At 40.8% G+C, this 16431-nt stretch overlaps 1 protein-coding gene across 2 annotated transcripts in view; it reads right to left on the reverse strand.

The window, feature by feature from the left end:
* Positions 1-16431, reverse strand: part of SIK2 (salt inducible kinase 2) — an 80753-nt gene that overhangs the window by 49724 nt on the left and 14598 nt on the right. For both annotated transcript variants that reach the window (XM_081843090.1, XM_081843089.1), the window contains exon 3: positions 11611-11674. In XM_081843090.1, coding sequence (XP_081699216.1) covers positions 11611-11674 — 64 coding nt within the window. The remainder of the gene's footprint in view (positions 1-11610; positions 11675-16431) is intronic.

Consider the following 16431-nt stretch of genomic DNA (forward strand, 5'->3'; position numbering starts at 1 on the left):
AATTAAAACCTAGCCTGACCATTTGCTTTAGGAAACCAAGCTTCCAAATGCTGTTGGTGCTTTTCAGCTTTCAGTAGTATATATAAAATTTCCAGCTGGGATAGAACTGTTGGGTGTTAACTTGTATTACAAGTACAATTGAACAGGATTCTAGACAGAAGCCAACTAGAAGGTGCTGATGACAAGCAGCTACTGCTCACCACAGGCATTTTTACATACCAGCTGGACCTTGCTCTTAAGGAGATTTGGAAGAGCCGACTGCAAGATAATAATTTAAGCTGCAGCTTTTCTCCAAGGATGACGGCTTGCTTATTAGGGATATTGTAAGACCAAGTGAAAGAGCCGATTTACCAATATATGCAGGGGGGGAAGACATCTTAAGGGGGAAACACAAAGCAAACCTCTAGCAACCATGTTTAGTCATACACTTAACCTGCAGCCTTCTGATGGATGGTATGTAAGATTAAAAAAATAAACAAATTCAGTATAAAGAGGAAATACTGTACTTGATATGTACATTTTCCAACTGTACACTCGAAAATCAGTGACTGGACCTTCCTTTGGCCTGGCTTATTAGCAATCTTCCATTGTTTCTCAAGACAGACGGATGCCAACAAGTTACAACACGTACGAACCCTGCCAAGCAGCTTAACCATGGTTTGTTTACAGCCAGCAAACCGCAATCTGAAGCCATAGTATCTTGTTGAGGAGAATTAGCAAGGCCAAATTTTCCCTATCTCTCTCCCAACATACAGGGCAACCAAAGCAGCTGCTGTGCCAAAACAGTGCCTGATCAATTTTAACTATGATTTGGCACTGTGTTTGAACCCAGTGCCCTGTGACCACCGATGACACTTAATAAACTACAAAGGCATGAAGCAATAGCAGCTAGAAAGTCAAGTCTGGAGAATCAAGCCACTGTTTGTTTGTTTGTGGTTAACTTGTGGTATGTAAATAAATGGTGGCTTAAACAAACCATAACATCCTGTTATGTATAAACCAGCTAGTTGGTTTGTTGCATCTAAACTTCTTTTCCTTAATATTTTATTCTGAGAAGCCTCAATGCTGCTTTACACTTATATTACAGGCACATTTCACCTTCCTTATGTAGTTTTATTTAGGGTAATTCGGCAGAAACTAGAAATCTCCTCAGACCTTAGAGAGAACAATAGCTGGAACAAAGAGGCCTTTCACTTGGAAGCAAAACAGTTTCCTGTATCAGCAGCACGCTCCTATGTGGAGTAGCCAAACATGTGGAAGAATTTGGAATAAGCCAATATTGCAAAGCACATCAACTGACAAAAGTGTTTTTCAAATAGTGGGCCAAGATTTTCAGGTGGGCCTCAGTGCTACTGCCTGTCGAATACCTCCTCATGTGCCTGCCCCATTTCCTGGTCATGCCATAGCCTTCTGGCTGGGTCAATGCAAGCACCAAAAACTTGGTGGGGGAGGATAGTAGGGTAAGATGGAAGGAATTAGGAAGTGAATGATTGAATTTACTTTATTTGGTCACAGACCAGCATAAGCAAAACATCTAAATAAATAGTATGAATCTAAGCGAATAATTATTAAATAAATGAGAGCAAAAACCAACCATGAATCAGAACATATACATAGAATACTTGATTAAGCATAAATAATGGGTGAATTAAAACTAATAAGAAGAATTTTAAAAGACCAGTTAAAACAGCTATACAGAATCTGGGGACTGAATATGTGACTTGTGGGCTTTTGTCTTGTAGTAATAGGGAGATGCTGTGTTGTTCTGATCGCCCTAGGAATCTATATAGGATGGGCTGGATAAACCTGGCTCGAATGTCTATATAATACTGGCATTGAAGAAGGGCATGCTCCGTTGTTTCCTGTTGCCCAGAGCCACATGGGCATTTCCTTTCCTCATATGGTATCTTCCTATAATGGCCTTCCTGAATTGCTGAAGGGAGGGCCTGACAATGGGCCAAGGTGAAAGACCTTCGCTGTTTTGGTATTTCAAGATTAGCTACGTATGGCATTTGGGAAGTCAAGTATCTTCTAGTTTCACTAATTAGAATTTTTGGGGACCTGGAATTAGGAAGTGAGATAAAAGAATAACCATCACCTGGGAAGAAGAGGAAAGTTGTTTTTATTTATTCATCTATCTATCTATCTATCTATCTATCTATCTATCTATCATCTATCTATCTACCTACCTACCTATCTATCTATTTTCTATACTGGTGGCCTCTAAGCTGTGGAATGCTCTTCCCACAAAGCTGTTTCTGGCACCTTCCTTATACAGCTTTTGAAGAATGCTGAAGATGCAGCTCTTTACCCTGGCTTTTAATACTTGGGGTATATGTTTTTGGTTGCAAGTTGTTTTAAATTGTTTTTAATATTGCGTTTTAATGCTACAACCTGCCCTGGGACATTAGGGTGAAGGTGGGAAATACATACATAAATACATACTGTACATAAAATGGGAGGCTGACTCAGGAACCCCAGAACAAAATTCCCAGGTACTGAATGACAATCTGAAGGTCTGGGAATGTTTGGTGTTGGTATCCCTAAAACTGAAAAACACTGCAAGCTATGTTCTCTTACATAAATTTCTGGACCATGACGATACCAGTTTTCATTCTGATTAAATGTGGAGTAGGAATGACATATTTAAATATTCAAGGCAGGCTGGTTTAACTCAATATATCTGATCTGATGTTTTTACTCTGATTACGTTTATTCCTTTTTTTTACTGTGTTACTGTATTTTATTCTTAGAAATAACTTCAGGTCACTCAGTTGTGGGAAGCAATAAAAGTAATTAGCACTTGGATTAATGGATACAATAAGCAGTTAAACTGGACAGTTTCATAGTCGCAATTAACGTCTTTTCAGATAACTATGCACCTAAGAAATATCCCTATTTCAATGAAGTCTTGGTGGCAGCGGGGCATGTTGCTTTACTAGTTCTTATTTTTTTAAAAAAGCGCTGTGCACAGTCCAACTACAGACCACTTGTAAAAGCAAAGCTGAGGACAGAAATTCTCTGCTCTGAATCTTGGCCAAAAGCAACATGTTCCACTGTCAACAGGGATTCACACTGTAAAATAATTTTTAAGTCCATAACAGCACAATCACAGTATTATTCAGACTCAATTCAATGTCTTATGAGACTGACATGCTAAGGATTTCTGACGGGGAAAGAAGTTGACCATTCTGACCCTGAGGGCATTGTATAAAAACAGCATAACCATAGCAAACAAGTATTGGTTAAATTTCATTTGGAGTAATGGGGGAAACCACATAAATGGGACCTCATATATTCCTTGCCCATTTGCTTCATGTACACCCCTCTTATGGTTCCCTCATTTCTATGACCAAATAACCAAGCTATTGAATAATTATGGAATTTGCTACCACAAAATATAGTGCTGGCCACCAGCTTGGAGAGCTTTAAAAGGGAATTAAACAAATCACAGAGAAGCAGTCAAAGACTACCAGCCATGATAGCTACGTTCTCTACTTCCACTGTCAGAGGCAACATGCCTTTGAATTAGTGTCCAAAATTAGCCAGGTGCATTTTGCACCTGGATATTGACCACTTGCAACCAAGTGAAGATGCCTGGGCACCTGTATGGCACCTGACATATGGCACCTGTATGGCTCCACCATCTGGAGGGGCATGCCTGGAGATCATTGGATCTTGACTGTTTTCAAACACTAATACCCAATCCTGTAGAATTCTATCAATTATATTTTATGTGCATGATCAGAATGAATTTCAGGAACCAAAATGCTTTTCTGTGCAGCCTGTGCAGCAGCAGCGAACGACATTCTAGTTAACTGTTGTAGCTTATCTTCACTTACCCCACCGCACTGCCGTGCTCACAGTTGTGAAGGATATTCTTACGTTACGAATGGTGTGTGTCATCATTAAGAAAAAGAGGTAGGAATAGGCCAATATATATGTGGACTGTCCCTAGATAATGTGACTTTTCCTCTTTCAGTTCTCAAAGTTCTTAAACTAGTTCAAGATTGTCATCTGAACCAGCCATATGTTTAACTGATAATCAATCACATCCAGTCCATCATTTGAAAAAGAAGACTTAAGAGCCATCTTGCCCCAAAATGGCAAGTAGACTTTCTGTTTTGGAAACTGTAACCTTGGTTTAAGGAGCCATTTGGTGCCTAACATATATCTGAGTTTCTAACACTGCTTTGAATACCAGTTGCTGAGGATCATATGCAGGAGAATGCTATAATGCTCATGCCCTATTTGCAGGTTTCCCATTGGCATCTGTTTGGCAACTGTGAGAAAAGAATGCCTTTGGTCTGATTCCTATCTTCTTATGTTTAGCAGAAGGTGTATTTAGAATACGGCAATTTGTAGGTTTCTTCTCCCAAGTGAAATAGCCAAACACTGATGGATAGATCTGATGATACATTACTGCAGAACAGACTCCTTATAATTATCAGATGACTGAAGGCTGGCAGCAAAGGAAGAGATTTAAATGATTTTTTAAAGTTTCAGGTAGAAGAGCTGGAGAGGAAGACATAGAGGTCAACTTAAGAAACAGAAGATGCTGTTTAAAAGACCCTTTGCAAATGTACAAAGATTATTGACTATACAAATGTCTAAGTGCCCAGTTGCAATGGCAAAAGCCAGAAAGCTAAGCAGCAGTTTTGAGTACTATACACGACATGAAGTAGGGCTGCATTTCAATGGTTATATATGGCAAATTTATTTTCTTCTAAATCACCCAATTAAATACATGGCAGAAAACAAGGAAGTCTTTTGCCTGCAAAAGGCAATTTCATTTTTATTTGCTGTCTTGTTATCAACACCAGTTTTCCTTTTTGGCTCTTACACAAAGTTTTAGTAGACACTTGACTGACCAACACCCAGGGCACTGACAAGCACAGCTCAACGATAAAGTTTTAGAGAAAATACAGACAGACTAAAACATACTTTAAAAAAACCAAACTGCTGCAAGTTCAGCCTCGCTTAAAAGCCAAGCCACTAAACAAACAAGATGGCATCATCAGCCAGCCACCACCTCCTCTGTTCTCCAATCATTGGAGGTTTCATTACCACAAGCCAGTGAACTTTATTCTAGCTCCTCTTCTTGGCAACCAACGGGCTCCCTTTCTACCGAGCTAGGCCCTTCCTCACCCTTGACAACCTGAATCACCACCAAGTGCCTACAAATTATAATAGTGACAGTAAGTTAACAATGATTTTATCTCCTTACTGCTGCAGTGTCACTTTGCCCTTTCTAAAATGTCTAACGTAGATCAGCAAGCAAATAGTTCTAGACATGAAGCCAATTTTGAGTCACGATTTCTGGAATGAATTCTGATTCTATCCAGTTCCTGGATGATGTAACTACATTCTTGATCTGCGGGAGATACATAAAGAATAACTTATTCTTAAAAAGATGAACAGCTTTTTGTTAGTCACCTCCACTGCATCCAGTTCTTTGCCTAATGAAAAAATAAACCCTACCAACAGCTTTTTAATTTAAAAAATTACACCTGTGTGCAAAGAGAATTTGTGTGTGTGTGTGTGTGTGTGTGTGTGTGTGTAGGGGTGTATTTAATTTGGTATGATACAACTGCCAGCATATACAGCTTATTAAGCCATTCCTTGGATACGGTCTTGAAAGTGAGCTTTTTCATAGATTTTTAAAGGCGAGTTATAATAAAATTGGCAGATAAGTATCATGATCTAAAGAACAACTTCAGGTGTGCCAAAGGGCCTGCATGTGACATTTTTGATTGGGGTGCTGTTGTTGTACAAAAAGTCTTATGTTTAAGTCTAAAGTCGTATTTTATGAGGAATTGGTTGCATGGTTGTTAGTTTAGAATCTATATGCAATTTTTAAAATAAAAAAGGTTCAAGTTTGTTACCTTATTCAAGAGCGTTTATTTCAGTGTACTTCATAAAGATACCATTCCAACACCTACATGATTGAAACATTGGGGGGCAAAATGAAAACACAAAGGCATTATCTCCCTTCACACTGGTTGCCTTGCCCCTTTCTACTTGTATACATGCAGCCAGCTAAGCACATTCACACGATGTTCAGCAATTATAGAAATACAATATTATTGGTAAATGTAAAGGTACCCCTGACCGTTAAGTCCAGCTGTGGACTCTGGGGTTGCGCACTCATCTCGCTCTATAGGCTGAGGGCGCCAGCGTTTGTCTGCAGACAGCTTCCGGGTCATGTGGCCAGCATGACTTAGCCACTTTTGGTGAACCAAAGCAGCGCACGGAAATGTCGTTTACCTTCCCGCTGGAGCAGTACCTATTTATCTACTTGCACTTGACGTGCTTTTGAACTGCTAGGTGGGCAGGAGCTGGGACCGAACAACGAGAGCTCACCCTGTCGCGGGGATTCGAACTGCAGACCTTCCATTCGGCAAGCCCTAGGCTCTGTGGTTTAGACCACAGTGCCACCCGCGCCCCCATATTATTGGTACTTAACCTCATTAAATATAATTGCCACTGTGTTACAGAAGAGATGAGGAACCACTGGCCCACAGAGACTCCAGACTTGGTCCAGAATGCCCCCTCCTTGCCCCACCACCAACTGAACCCAACAGGAGGGTTTCTTGAAACCTGTATTTGGTGTGAAATACATTTGATGGGCTGCAGTCTGGGATGGAAAGGTTGGCCTATGATTTCTACATTGAAAATGCACCCACATTACAATTAGACTTGGGGGGGGGGGACTTCCAACCATATTTGTGGTGATGGGAAGTTGTACACCTAGTGAATGGAAGTGTGGGTGAGGAAAAAAATGAAAGAAGGGCGCAGGCTTAGTGGATGTGTGAGTTAGCCCTGCCCACTACCAGTTCTGGCCCTGCCCACTTTGGCAACGCCACTTTCGGGTCCACCCCCATCGGCACACTCCCCCTAGAAGGCTGGCTACAAGGGAATGCAGCCTTTGAGTGAAAAAGGTTCCGCACCCTTGAATTACAGGAAATCTCATTTACACTACACAGATATAATCTAACTACCACCACTGCAGAAAGAGAAACTGATCAAAAATAAAAGAACATGAGCTTTGTCCTCGCAAACTGGAATTTCCTCCCATGGGATTTTCTGCTAAGCACTGACGATACAGACTGCAAAGAAGGGACAGCAGGGACTTGCTCACATTTCACACTTCAGGGCACAGAAAGCAAGGAGTACTACGCACCAGGCTACCTTCCTCATAGTGAGCCAGAACCAAGGAATTCTGCCTTCCATACTATGCCAGAGAAGCATGTGATATATACTTAACACAAGTATGCACAGTAAGATTTGACCTTTAAAGAAGGAGTGGGGAATCTTGGGTCCTCTATACATTGTTGGATTCCAACTCCCATCTGCCCCAGCCAGCACTGCAAATGGTCAGGGATAGGATCCAGAGGGCCACACTGCCATATTGGAGGATATTAAAGGAGTACAATAGCACAACATCCTCAAAACCAGCAAGGGACTCCTGGAGTTTACCCCATCCTGCTGTTGAGGTATGAAAGTTATAACCGAAATTGTCCCAATTTAGGCTACACAGAAACTGGTGTGAACGATTTACAGTGGTACCTTGGGTTACTAACTTAATTCGTTTCGGAGGTCCATTCTGAACCTGAAACCGTTCTTAACCTGAGGTACCACTTTAGCTAATGGGGCCTCCCGCTGCTGCCATGCGATTTCTGTTTTCATCCTGAGGTAAAGTTCTTAACCCGAGGTACTACTTCCGGGTTAGTGGAGTCTGTAACCCAAAGTGTTTGTAACCCAAGGTGTTTGTAACCTGAGGTACCACTGTAAATGGTTACATCTAACACGGAGAACATTATGACAATAGACTATAAATAAAATCGCCACATATCATTGTGCTTTCCCAGAAGAGCTCTCATTTATTTCCTTATTGTATTTTATCTCTGCTTCTTGTATTTCTTGTATTTTATCTGTACTTGCAAAGAACTCAAGGTGGCATACATGGGTTTTCCAACCACCACCATTTTATCCCCAACAATCCTGGGAGATAGGCTAGGCTGAGAGATGGCAAACTGGCCCAAGATTACCCAGTGACCTTCATGTCTGTGTGAGGACTTGAATTTGTGCCTCCCAGATCTTCATCCAACATTCTAGCAGCTATACACCACACTGGCTCCAGTAAACCAAAATTGCTACTCTGAAATTGAAGCTACCCAGAACAGTCCATCTGCAGCAATTTTTAACTCACAATTATTCATTATTCAAACCATGGGCTTGGAAGCATTGTACTGTAATGCATGCCTGAGATGCATGGCATATGAGGAAGTTTCAATTAGCTGTATCATCCATCATCTGCCATATTTTTGCCCAAACCAAATGGAAGTCTGGAAGGCACCCAAAGGGTTATCCTATCCTGCCACCACACACGAAGGTGGATTAAGTAGATTAAAGCCAGCTCAAAACAATGCTTCAACATCTTTCCCCTAAGAGCTTCCATAACTTTCTTGTACAACTAGTGCTCCATTTAAGCCTATGCTGCTGCAATAAAAATCCAGCAAAATAATACAGTATTCCTTAACGTATGCAGTGCTTTTCTCTTACCACTAACAACAATCTGCCCTCATACATCTGGAATAAGGCAATGATGGGAAAGTGTTTCTAGGTCAGATAGGCAGGATTCACACAGAGACATAATCATCATTTTAGAAATTAAATAAGCACCTTAGAAATTAAATAAGCATGGTTTCAAATTCACCTAGTCTCTTCTAAGACCACCACTGCCAGAACATTTGGTTTCCTGAGAGCTTGTTTTTGAGTTTAAATCAGTACTGAATAATGACCAGAGTTTTCTGAGTTTCAGTTGGTGATAACAGAGACCCTGACTCAAATGTGTGCTCACAACAGAACATCTATCTCACAGGTTTTTGTTTTATCAGGTTTTAAAGAACCCCACAAAAACTTGCAAACAGCAACAGAAAATAAACAATGGAGCAAAGAGACAGCCATCTTGTTACAGAGGTTGAACAATCTTATTCAGCACCAATCCTGAAAATTCACATGGACCATGTTTTCTACCATGGTGTGAGTCATCAATGACCACAACTTACTTACTAGAACATGAGCTCTGATTCTTTGGTGGAACTATTTCTGGCCCGCTGCTCCCTAGGAGAAGATCCTGTCACTAGGACATGGATATACTTCAATAACTAAGCTTGCTATAAATGCAAGATCAAGTGTGGTGACTATACGACTATCTGCCTGCTGGATGCGGTTGTGGGTAGGTGTTCAGTGCAATAAGCTCCTGGCCCACAGGGAATGAGTTTGTTCCCTTGAGGCCAAGGTGGTTGAACTGAAGAAGCTGATAAAGCCAGAGGTTAGTAGCCAAGGCCTTCAGGGTTGTGATACCTGCACCCAATTCACAAGGTGAAAGCTTCTCTGCTGTTACAGCGAATAATGGTCTCTGGGAGGAAGATTTCACTCTCAGGAAATAATCCCGGGGTTTGGGGGATAGTCTAAGCAGCTATCCTCTCACACTGATCATAACCTTCTCATTAGTGGGTGATTTGAACATTAGGGACATAATTAGATAAGCAATGGGGGTCAATGCATAGTGTCTTGCCTGGCTGGTGTGAAGGCTGCATATGTTATGAGTTGTTTTGATGGCCTGTTAGACAGTGCTGGGGAGGAGTCAGTGCTTATGGTGCCTCTTGGCACCAGTGATGTGGGGAACTGTAATCATGCTGTCCTGGTGTTTAGAAAAACAAATCTAGGTTACTAGATAGGAGGATGAAAGCCAGGAGCTTCAAGGCAGCTTTCTCAGAAGAGCTAACTGTTCCATGCAGAGAGCAAGATACACAGCGGTGCAATCTCAATTCATGGGTGGGATGGTGGTGTTAGGAAAAGGTTATTGATTTGTTAGGTGCTGGCTTGTACAAAATGGATGGACTCCATCCTGGTTCAAGGATGGACTCCATCCTTGAACCAGGATGGAACCAGACTGTTGGTGCTTTGAATTGAAAAGGTGGCAGAGCATCTTTTAAACTGATTGGAAAGCCAACAGCAGCTGAGGAGCATCCAGTTCAGAACAAATTATCCTCCAGGGATGAAGGTGAAAATGTTCATGACTGCTCAAAGGAGAGAGAAGAGCTAAGCATTTCAAGTGCAAGGGTACATGATAGCAATTCAAAGATCCCAAAGGACCATAGGGTAAACACAATGCCAAAGCCAAGATTGGCCAGCTGAAGTACTTGGTACTAAGAAAGAGCACAGATATAGGGGGAATTAATGGAAATTTGGTGACATAAGAAAGAACTAGTGGGACACAGTTATCTCTGGATACAAACTCTACAGAAAGAACAGGGAAGGGGCACCCTGGGGGTGGTGTCATTGTACATCAGAGAAAATATCATCAAAGTATAAACTGCAAAAGGGGCAGACTCTGCAGAATCACTGTGTATGGTGATATTGGGACCCGACAGTAATTAAGTACTGGGAATGTACAATTGCCTCCCTGACTAAAATGCAGAATAAAATCAATGAAGTATCCAAAGGAAAGGTAACAAAAAGCTATTGATTCCCCAGAGATGTCAACAGGTTCTTTATCCCAATATACCAGTTCCTGAACTCTGCTCCTGGACCAAAATTATGTATCATTATTCAAAAAAGCCTTGGGGTACTGTTGGAAGCAGGTAGGGGAAAGAAGAGGACTTCTTTTTACACCACTGTTCTCCCAGCACCTCCAGAAACTTATTCCACCAAGAGTTCTGGGAGCCAGGGGCCAATGATAACATCTGTGCAGGAAACCAGAAGCCCTTGCCCTCTTTGGACACTAACATAGTGTTAGTCAGGCCTGGTGCTTGGCAACAACCTTCTAAGGTATGGGGCTATTTTCTTCCCTATGGAAACCCTTCCTCATCTCCAGCAGGTTCCTCCACAGGTTCGGAAAGTCAGGAGCTGCTGAAGGAACAGGACAAATGAAATTGTTGCCCTATTTTATTATGCAAACTGCTCTGAATTTGTTGTTGTTGAAAAGTGGTTTATTCAAATATTTATATGCCATACATATTCAGGACAATTTATTTTCAAAGCTACCACTTCCACTTATGGATGTTAAGTTGCCATCTCGAGAATAGCCCCGTCTCTAAAAGCTCCACAGCATTTCCCTGACAAGCTGCATGGCTAGTTTCTGGATTGTGAACAGACAATCCTGCCACTACACAGTGTCTTACAAATTTATCAAAAGCACAGGTCAGTTTGTACAAATGGGGAACTTCTATTTGTTCAGTGGCAAGGCTAAATGATAAGAACTCCATATAAGAAGAATAATAGATAAGTGGAAAGACAAGAAAACCAGTTTTCGGATTGGAAATATACTAATATTTTAACAACTTTCAACTGCCAAGAGTCAACACTATTGTGAAATGACAAACTGGCCTACAACACATTTTATTTGCTAACCTACTGAGCAAGAGATGACGTAATGCTCATGAATTAGTTTTATATGAAAACCTCCTTTAAAAGAGAAGTGAGTGCAGTAAAAAGTTGATCTAAAGCTTCTATTTTTAGAATGAAAACAATCTTCCCACAACTCACAGTATTTAGCTGCTGAAATAAACTATCAAGCTATTTTTAAGTGAAAAGACTTACCAAATATTTCTCCATTTTTGGCATATTCTGTCACAAGGTACAACATGCTTTTGGTCTCCATTACCTATTGATGGAAAAATCACACATTAGTTTAATAGGCGAAAAGAATTTAAAAAACAAAATCCTAGAAATTTCTCAATAACACCCCTGCCTCCCAAAACACATCACAGGTGGCCTTTAAAAGCCAAATATTCTCATGCTACAAATATTCTAATTTAAAAGTATGATTAAGCAGCTCCTTAAATTAGTGCCTAGACAGTGTCTTTGTTTCTTGGCCATGAAGTTCGTTAAGAGGATGTTGAGATTTCCCAGGACCAATTTTAAGACTTAGTCTAAAGGCAGTAGGACTTCAGCCAATATACCCAAGCAATTGCTTTGCTCAACTCCTAAATTACCAGGAGACTAGATAGCATCTGGGGTCTTAGCATTGGTGTTCATGATGCTCTAAGGTAACTAACAGATACTGTGGGAGGGAAAAAGAGAAAAAACAACCACAATGCAATGTTACAGATAGGTAGCCGTGTTGGTCTGCCATGGTCAAAACAAGGTCAGACCTTACGCCAAAGAATAAATGGACATAAATCCGACATCAGGAACCACAAGACAGAAAAACCAGTAGGAGAACACTTCAATCTCCCAGGACATTCTATACAAGATCTCAAAGTAGCTGTTCTATTACAAAGGAATTTCAGAAATAGACTGGAAAGAGAAGCTGCTGAATTGCAACTTATCACCAAACTTAAAACTATGGAGAGACCTGGTTTGAATAAAGACATTGGATTCTTATCTCATTATACATGACAAAGCCATTTTTCACCTTCTCACCCCTTGCTTTTTCCTGTTAGACCTATTGCAGTCGTTAAGAGTCGTCAACAGGCTCATCGCAGCTATCTGCCAATCACCCATTCCCACCACCCTTCTGAGTAATACCCCTCCCCACCTTCTCACTATATAGAAAGGTCCGGTGACTTCTGTTTCAGTGTATCTGAAGAAGTGTGCATGCACACGAAAGCTCATACCTAGAACTAACTCAGTTGGTCTTTAAGGTGCTACTGGAAGGAATTTTTTTATTTTGTTTTCACAATGCAATGTGTTCTTAATCTTGGAGACAGGGTCTCAAGAGTTTGATGAATCATGAGAGTCCACTTATACAATATCAGAATCATTGTTATTCCGGCCTTCTCTCTGGGAAGGTCAAGTTGAGTACGTACTGTTACAAAACAGCAACATGAATGTAAATCAAAAGCTGTATCTAACAAATGGGACCTTATTAACAATGTACAGTAGTGTATACCCATCCCCTGGTAATGGGAATGCTCCTGTCTGACAGCCATGTTCTCCTACTTGGTATTATACGACAGTCAATGTGGTGCTCCACCAGATGCTAATAGACACTTCCCATCGGCCCCATCCAGTATGGCCAATGGTGAGGGATAATGGGAGTTGTCATTCAACAGCATCTGGAGGACACCTCATTGGATACCCTTGCTATATCAGTATGATGTGAATGCACATGAGATCGCTGCCCTGCTGAAGCTAGGCAGGTCTGCAAGGGAGGTCTGGGTCAAATCAGCACCTGGATGGGTGGCCACCTGGAAACCACACATACACCATCTTGGGTTCCATGACAAAGGACATTAACATAAGAAAGCAAAAACAAATAAATGATTGGAAGTTCAAATGGTGCATTCTACTCTTCATTCATTCATTCACACACGGCATGCTAAGTCTTCCTTGTGCATTTTTTCCTACTTAAGTTTATTTATTTTTAATATTTTTGTTAATTAAAAAAAGGAACTCAAATATCCTTACATACATATCCAAGGTATGTTGACCCCTGATTATCCTCTCATTACATTGTTGTCTTTTTCCTTTTTCCTTTCTTTTAAGCCTTGCTTTGTCACTGGTTGTTATGAGCAACAAGACAAAACACAAAGTGAGCCTCAAAGTTCTCATTGAATAGGTTATCTGGCTGGTAACTTTTTTAACAGCTCATAGAATGAGATTGCAGAATAAACTCTCCTTAAACTCTGAACTCCTGATCAGGATTTTTCAGTCTTGAAACTAAGATTCCTTTTTAAATTGGTTATTTTACAATACATATTCTTAGGCATCCACATAAACCTAAGCAAAAAGCTAGTCTACTAGCTCTGATGCTACAATAGATTTTAGCTTTTTGTATCTTCGGTTAATACATCCTCTCTACTCTTTTATGAAGCTTCTTTTACCAAGGGCCTTAACTGAATACAAAAAAATGTGATGTTGGCACCTAGGAACGCAAACTATTTTTCAGCTCTGTGCAGGGCTAATGCTGTGGAATTGTATCATCTCCTGAGAATTTCAAATACTTTTTCCAAATCTGGCCTCTGCCTCTGCTCAATCTAATACTGATTGCAAACCACCATGACAGAGAGTGCACTGCTGGCACTAAATGAATGTTAAGTTCATTTAATGTTAAAATATCCAATGGGCTTACCAATAAAAGTCAAGATAGAAATGCTTTTAATAATTATAATAAATTGTATTAGTGAATTACCAGAAGTCATAACATTATTTTGTACCACCATCAACAAAACACGACCAGAATTTAACCTGGATTCCGTAATCAAGTTTCATGTCCTGCCCAAAGTGAACACTTTTGGTATCAGAATTCAGGTGGCAACCTTTTCTATCGCCAAGGTAACTGTGCAGCCACCCTCTGGTAAGGGTGACAAGCAATCAGTCACGCCCCCAGATCTGATGCTGTAGAGGTGGGTAGGGATCATCCCAATGCTTAAGCAGCTATCTCTGCCCTCTCCCCAGTTCCAAGACTGGGAGGGTTTGGTTGCTGGAGGAGAGATACTTGAAAGAAGTCAAGGTAGCAAGTTCCCCACCCTTCTTGCAGGAAGGTTTCTTGGCTGCTTGGAGGTAAGGTTATACCTGAAAGCTCCCCAGTGGCTTTCTCAGGAGAAAAGTGAGGTGGTGTGGTGCCCAAGATGCTAAGTTTCCCCACTAACTTAGCTCCTGCTGGTCTCTCTTGCAGGTTTTCTTGGGCAGTGCTAGGAGATGCACCAGGTGCCTCCGTCCAACAGAGGGGCAGGTCAGTATGTTTTCTGCCTTCCTTTCCTGCAGAAAAGGCTAAGGGGGGCTACCTTGGAGGGGAATGATTCACAGGCAGATAGAAACAAAAAGGGAACCCAAAGCGGTAGGATCTATCTGCTATGGTGTCCAAAGCAAATGGAAAAGGTCACATTAACCTTGCCATTAACCCAGCCTATTCTCCCTTCCCTCTTTTAAATATGAAATCATTATATAAGTATATAATAGGAATGAGTGTGATACCCTCTCATTATTGCTCAATATGAGATTAGTCACCATACATTTCTTGTTTGCTTGCACATTTGGCTCCTAGCTAACCTGTGAGCAGTAACGTCTACCTGCAATCCCAACATGCATGGGAGTTTTAAAAGGAGGTTGCTTATTAATAAAAACTGCAAATTCTTGAAAAGTGGTGATTGTTTTGGGGTGGGGAAGTATGAGTGGTGATAACTAGCCACTTTTACATCAAGATTGCAGACCACAAGACAGTTATTATATTCTCTTGACTACTGGAACAACTCTCCTTTGTGAACTCCAGGTTAATTTAAAAAACAACAACCCAAAGTAACACGTTTGTTTCATACTATTAGAATTGTATCCCTTGATTTATAGGTTGCTGTCAAGATTAAGACTTGATTTAATAAAGCTGAACCACTAGACTGTTTCTGATGGTAAAATTAAAACTAACAAGACAGACCTCATTAAATCAAATCTTCCCTCTTAAACAGCAGGAAGGTTCCCATTTTGCTTGAGGCATCAACACTTAATGGGAACAATCCATTAATGTCACTGGGACACAGAGCATACAAGATGGCTCAGAACTAAAACTCCTGTTTAAATTTACATTGGATATAATCTACTGGCATTTTATTCCACGCAGATGTGTTCTGGAATAAGTTCTGTTCAATTCATTAGGCATAGTTCGGGAAGCATTCTTGAACTGTATCCTTTATCCACATATTCAGCATCTATATTTGATTACGTGTTTACTGTATGGCAGGGTCAGCCAACAAGATGCCCTCCAAATATCATTGGACTCTATAAGTCCCAGTCAGCATGGCTAATGGCTAGTGGTGATGGGAGTTTAAGACCAACAACATCTGGCACTACATTGGCTACCCCTGCTCTATTATGATGTTCAGCTCATGTAAGGCACCAAATGCAAAATAGAACGGCAAAACCTGAATGCCCACTCTCAGCTTCAGTTTAATATATTTTTTTCGCATTTCAAACAGCTACCTACTCAAAATAAAAGCTAAGTTCACCGAACAAACAACACTGATTTAACTTTGATATAGAGATGAATGCTTGATCACATAATAATTTGGACCGATTCCTGCATGTGCCCTACCATCAGACATGTGAGGTTTAATGGAGGGCATGTGGCCTTTGAAAAGCTTTGATGGAGACTTAATTTATGCTTAACTTGTGCTTACGATGAAAATCTTGCCTGTGACACTGGATTAGGTGTGTGTGTGTGTGTGTGTGTGTGCACGCGCAAAGAAGAACAAACAGTTTAGGGCATGTAAACATTTTAAGCAAATTTAATGGCTCCCCATAAGGAAGCTGAGAACTAGGGAAGCCTACAAAATAGTTCTCAGAACCTTGACAAACAACACTTCCTGGAAACTTTGGGGGAAGCAATGACATTAAAATACAAATCTATACTAGTCACATCTGTAGCATAAATGGGCCCTTGGGTTCAGATTTAAGCATTAGCAACCCAAACACTCTAGCAGCATC

This window comes from Podarcis erhardii (assembly GCF_964252035.2).
Source record: "Podarcis erhardii genome assembly, chromosome: 16".
Lineage (NCBI taxonomy): Eukaryota > Metazoa > Chordata > Lepidosauria > Squamata > Lacertidae > Podarcis > Podarcis erhardii.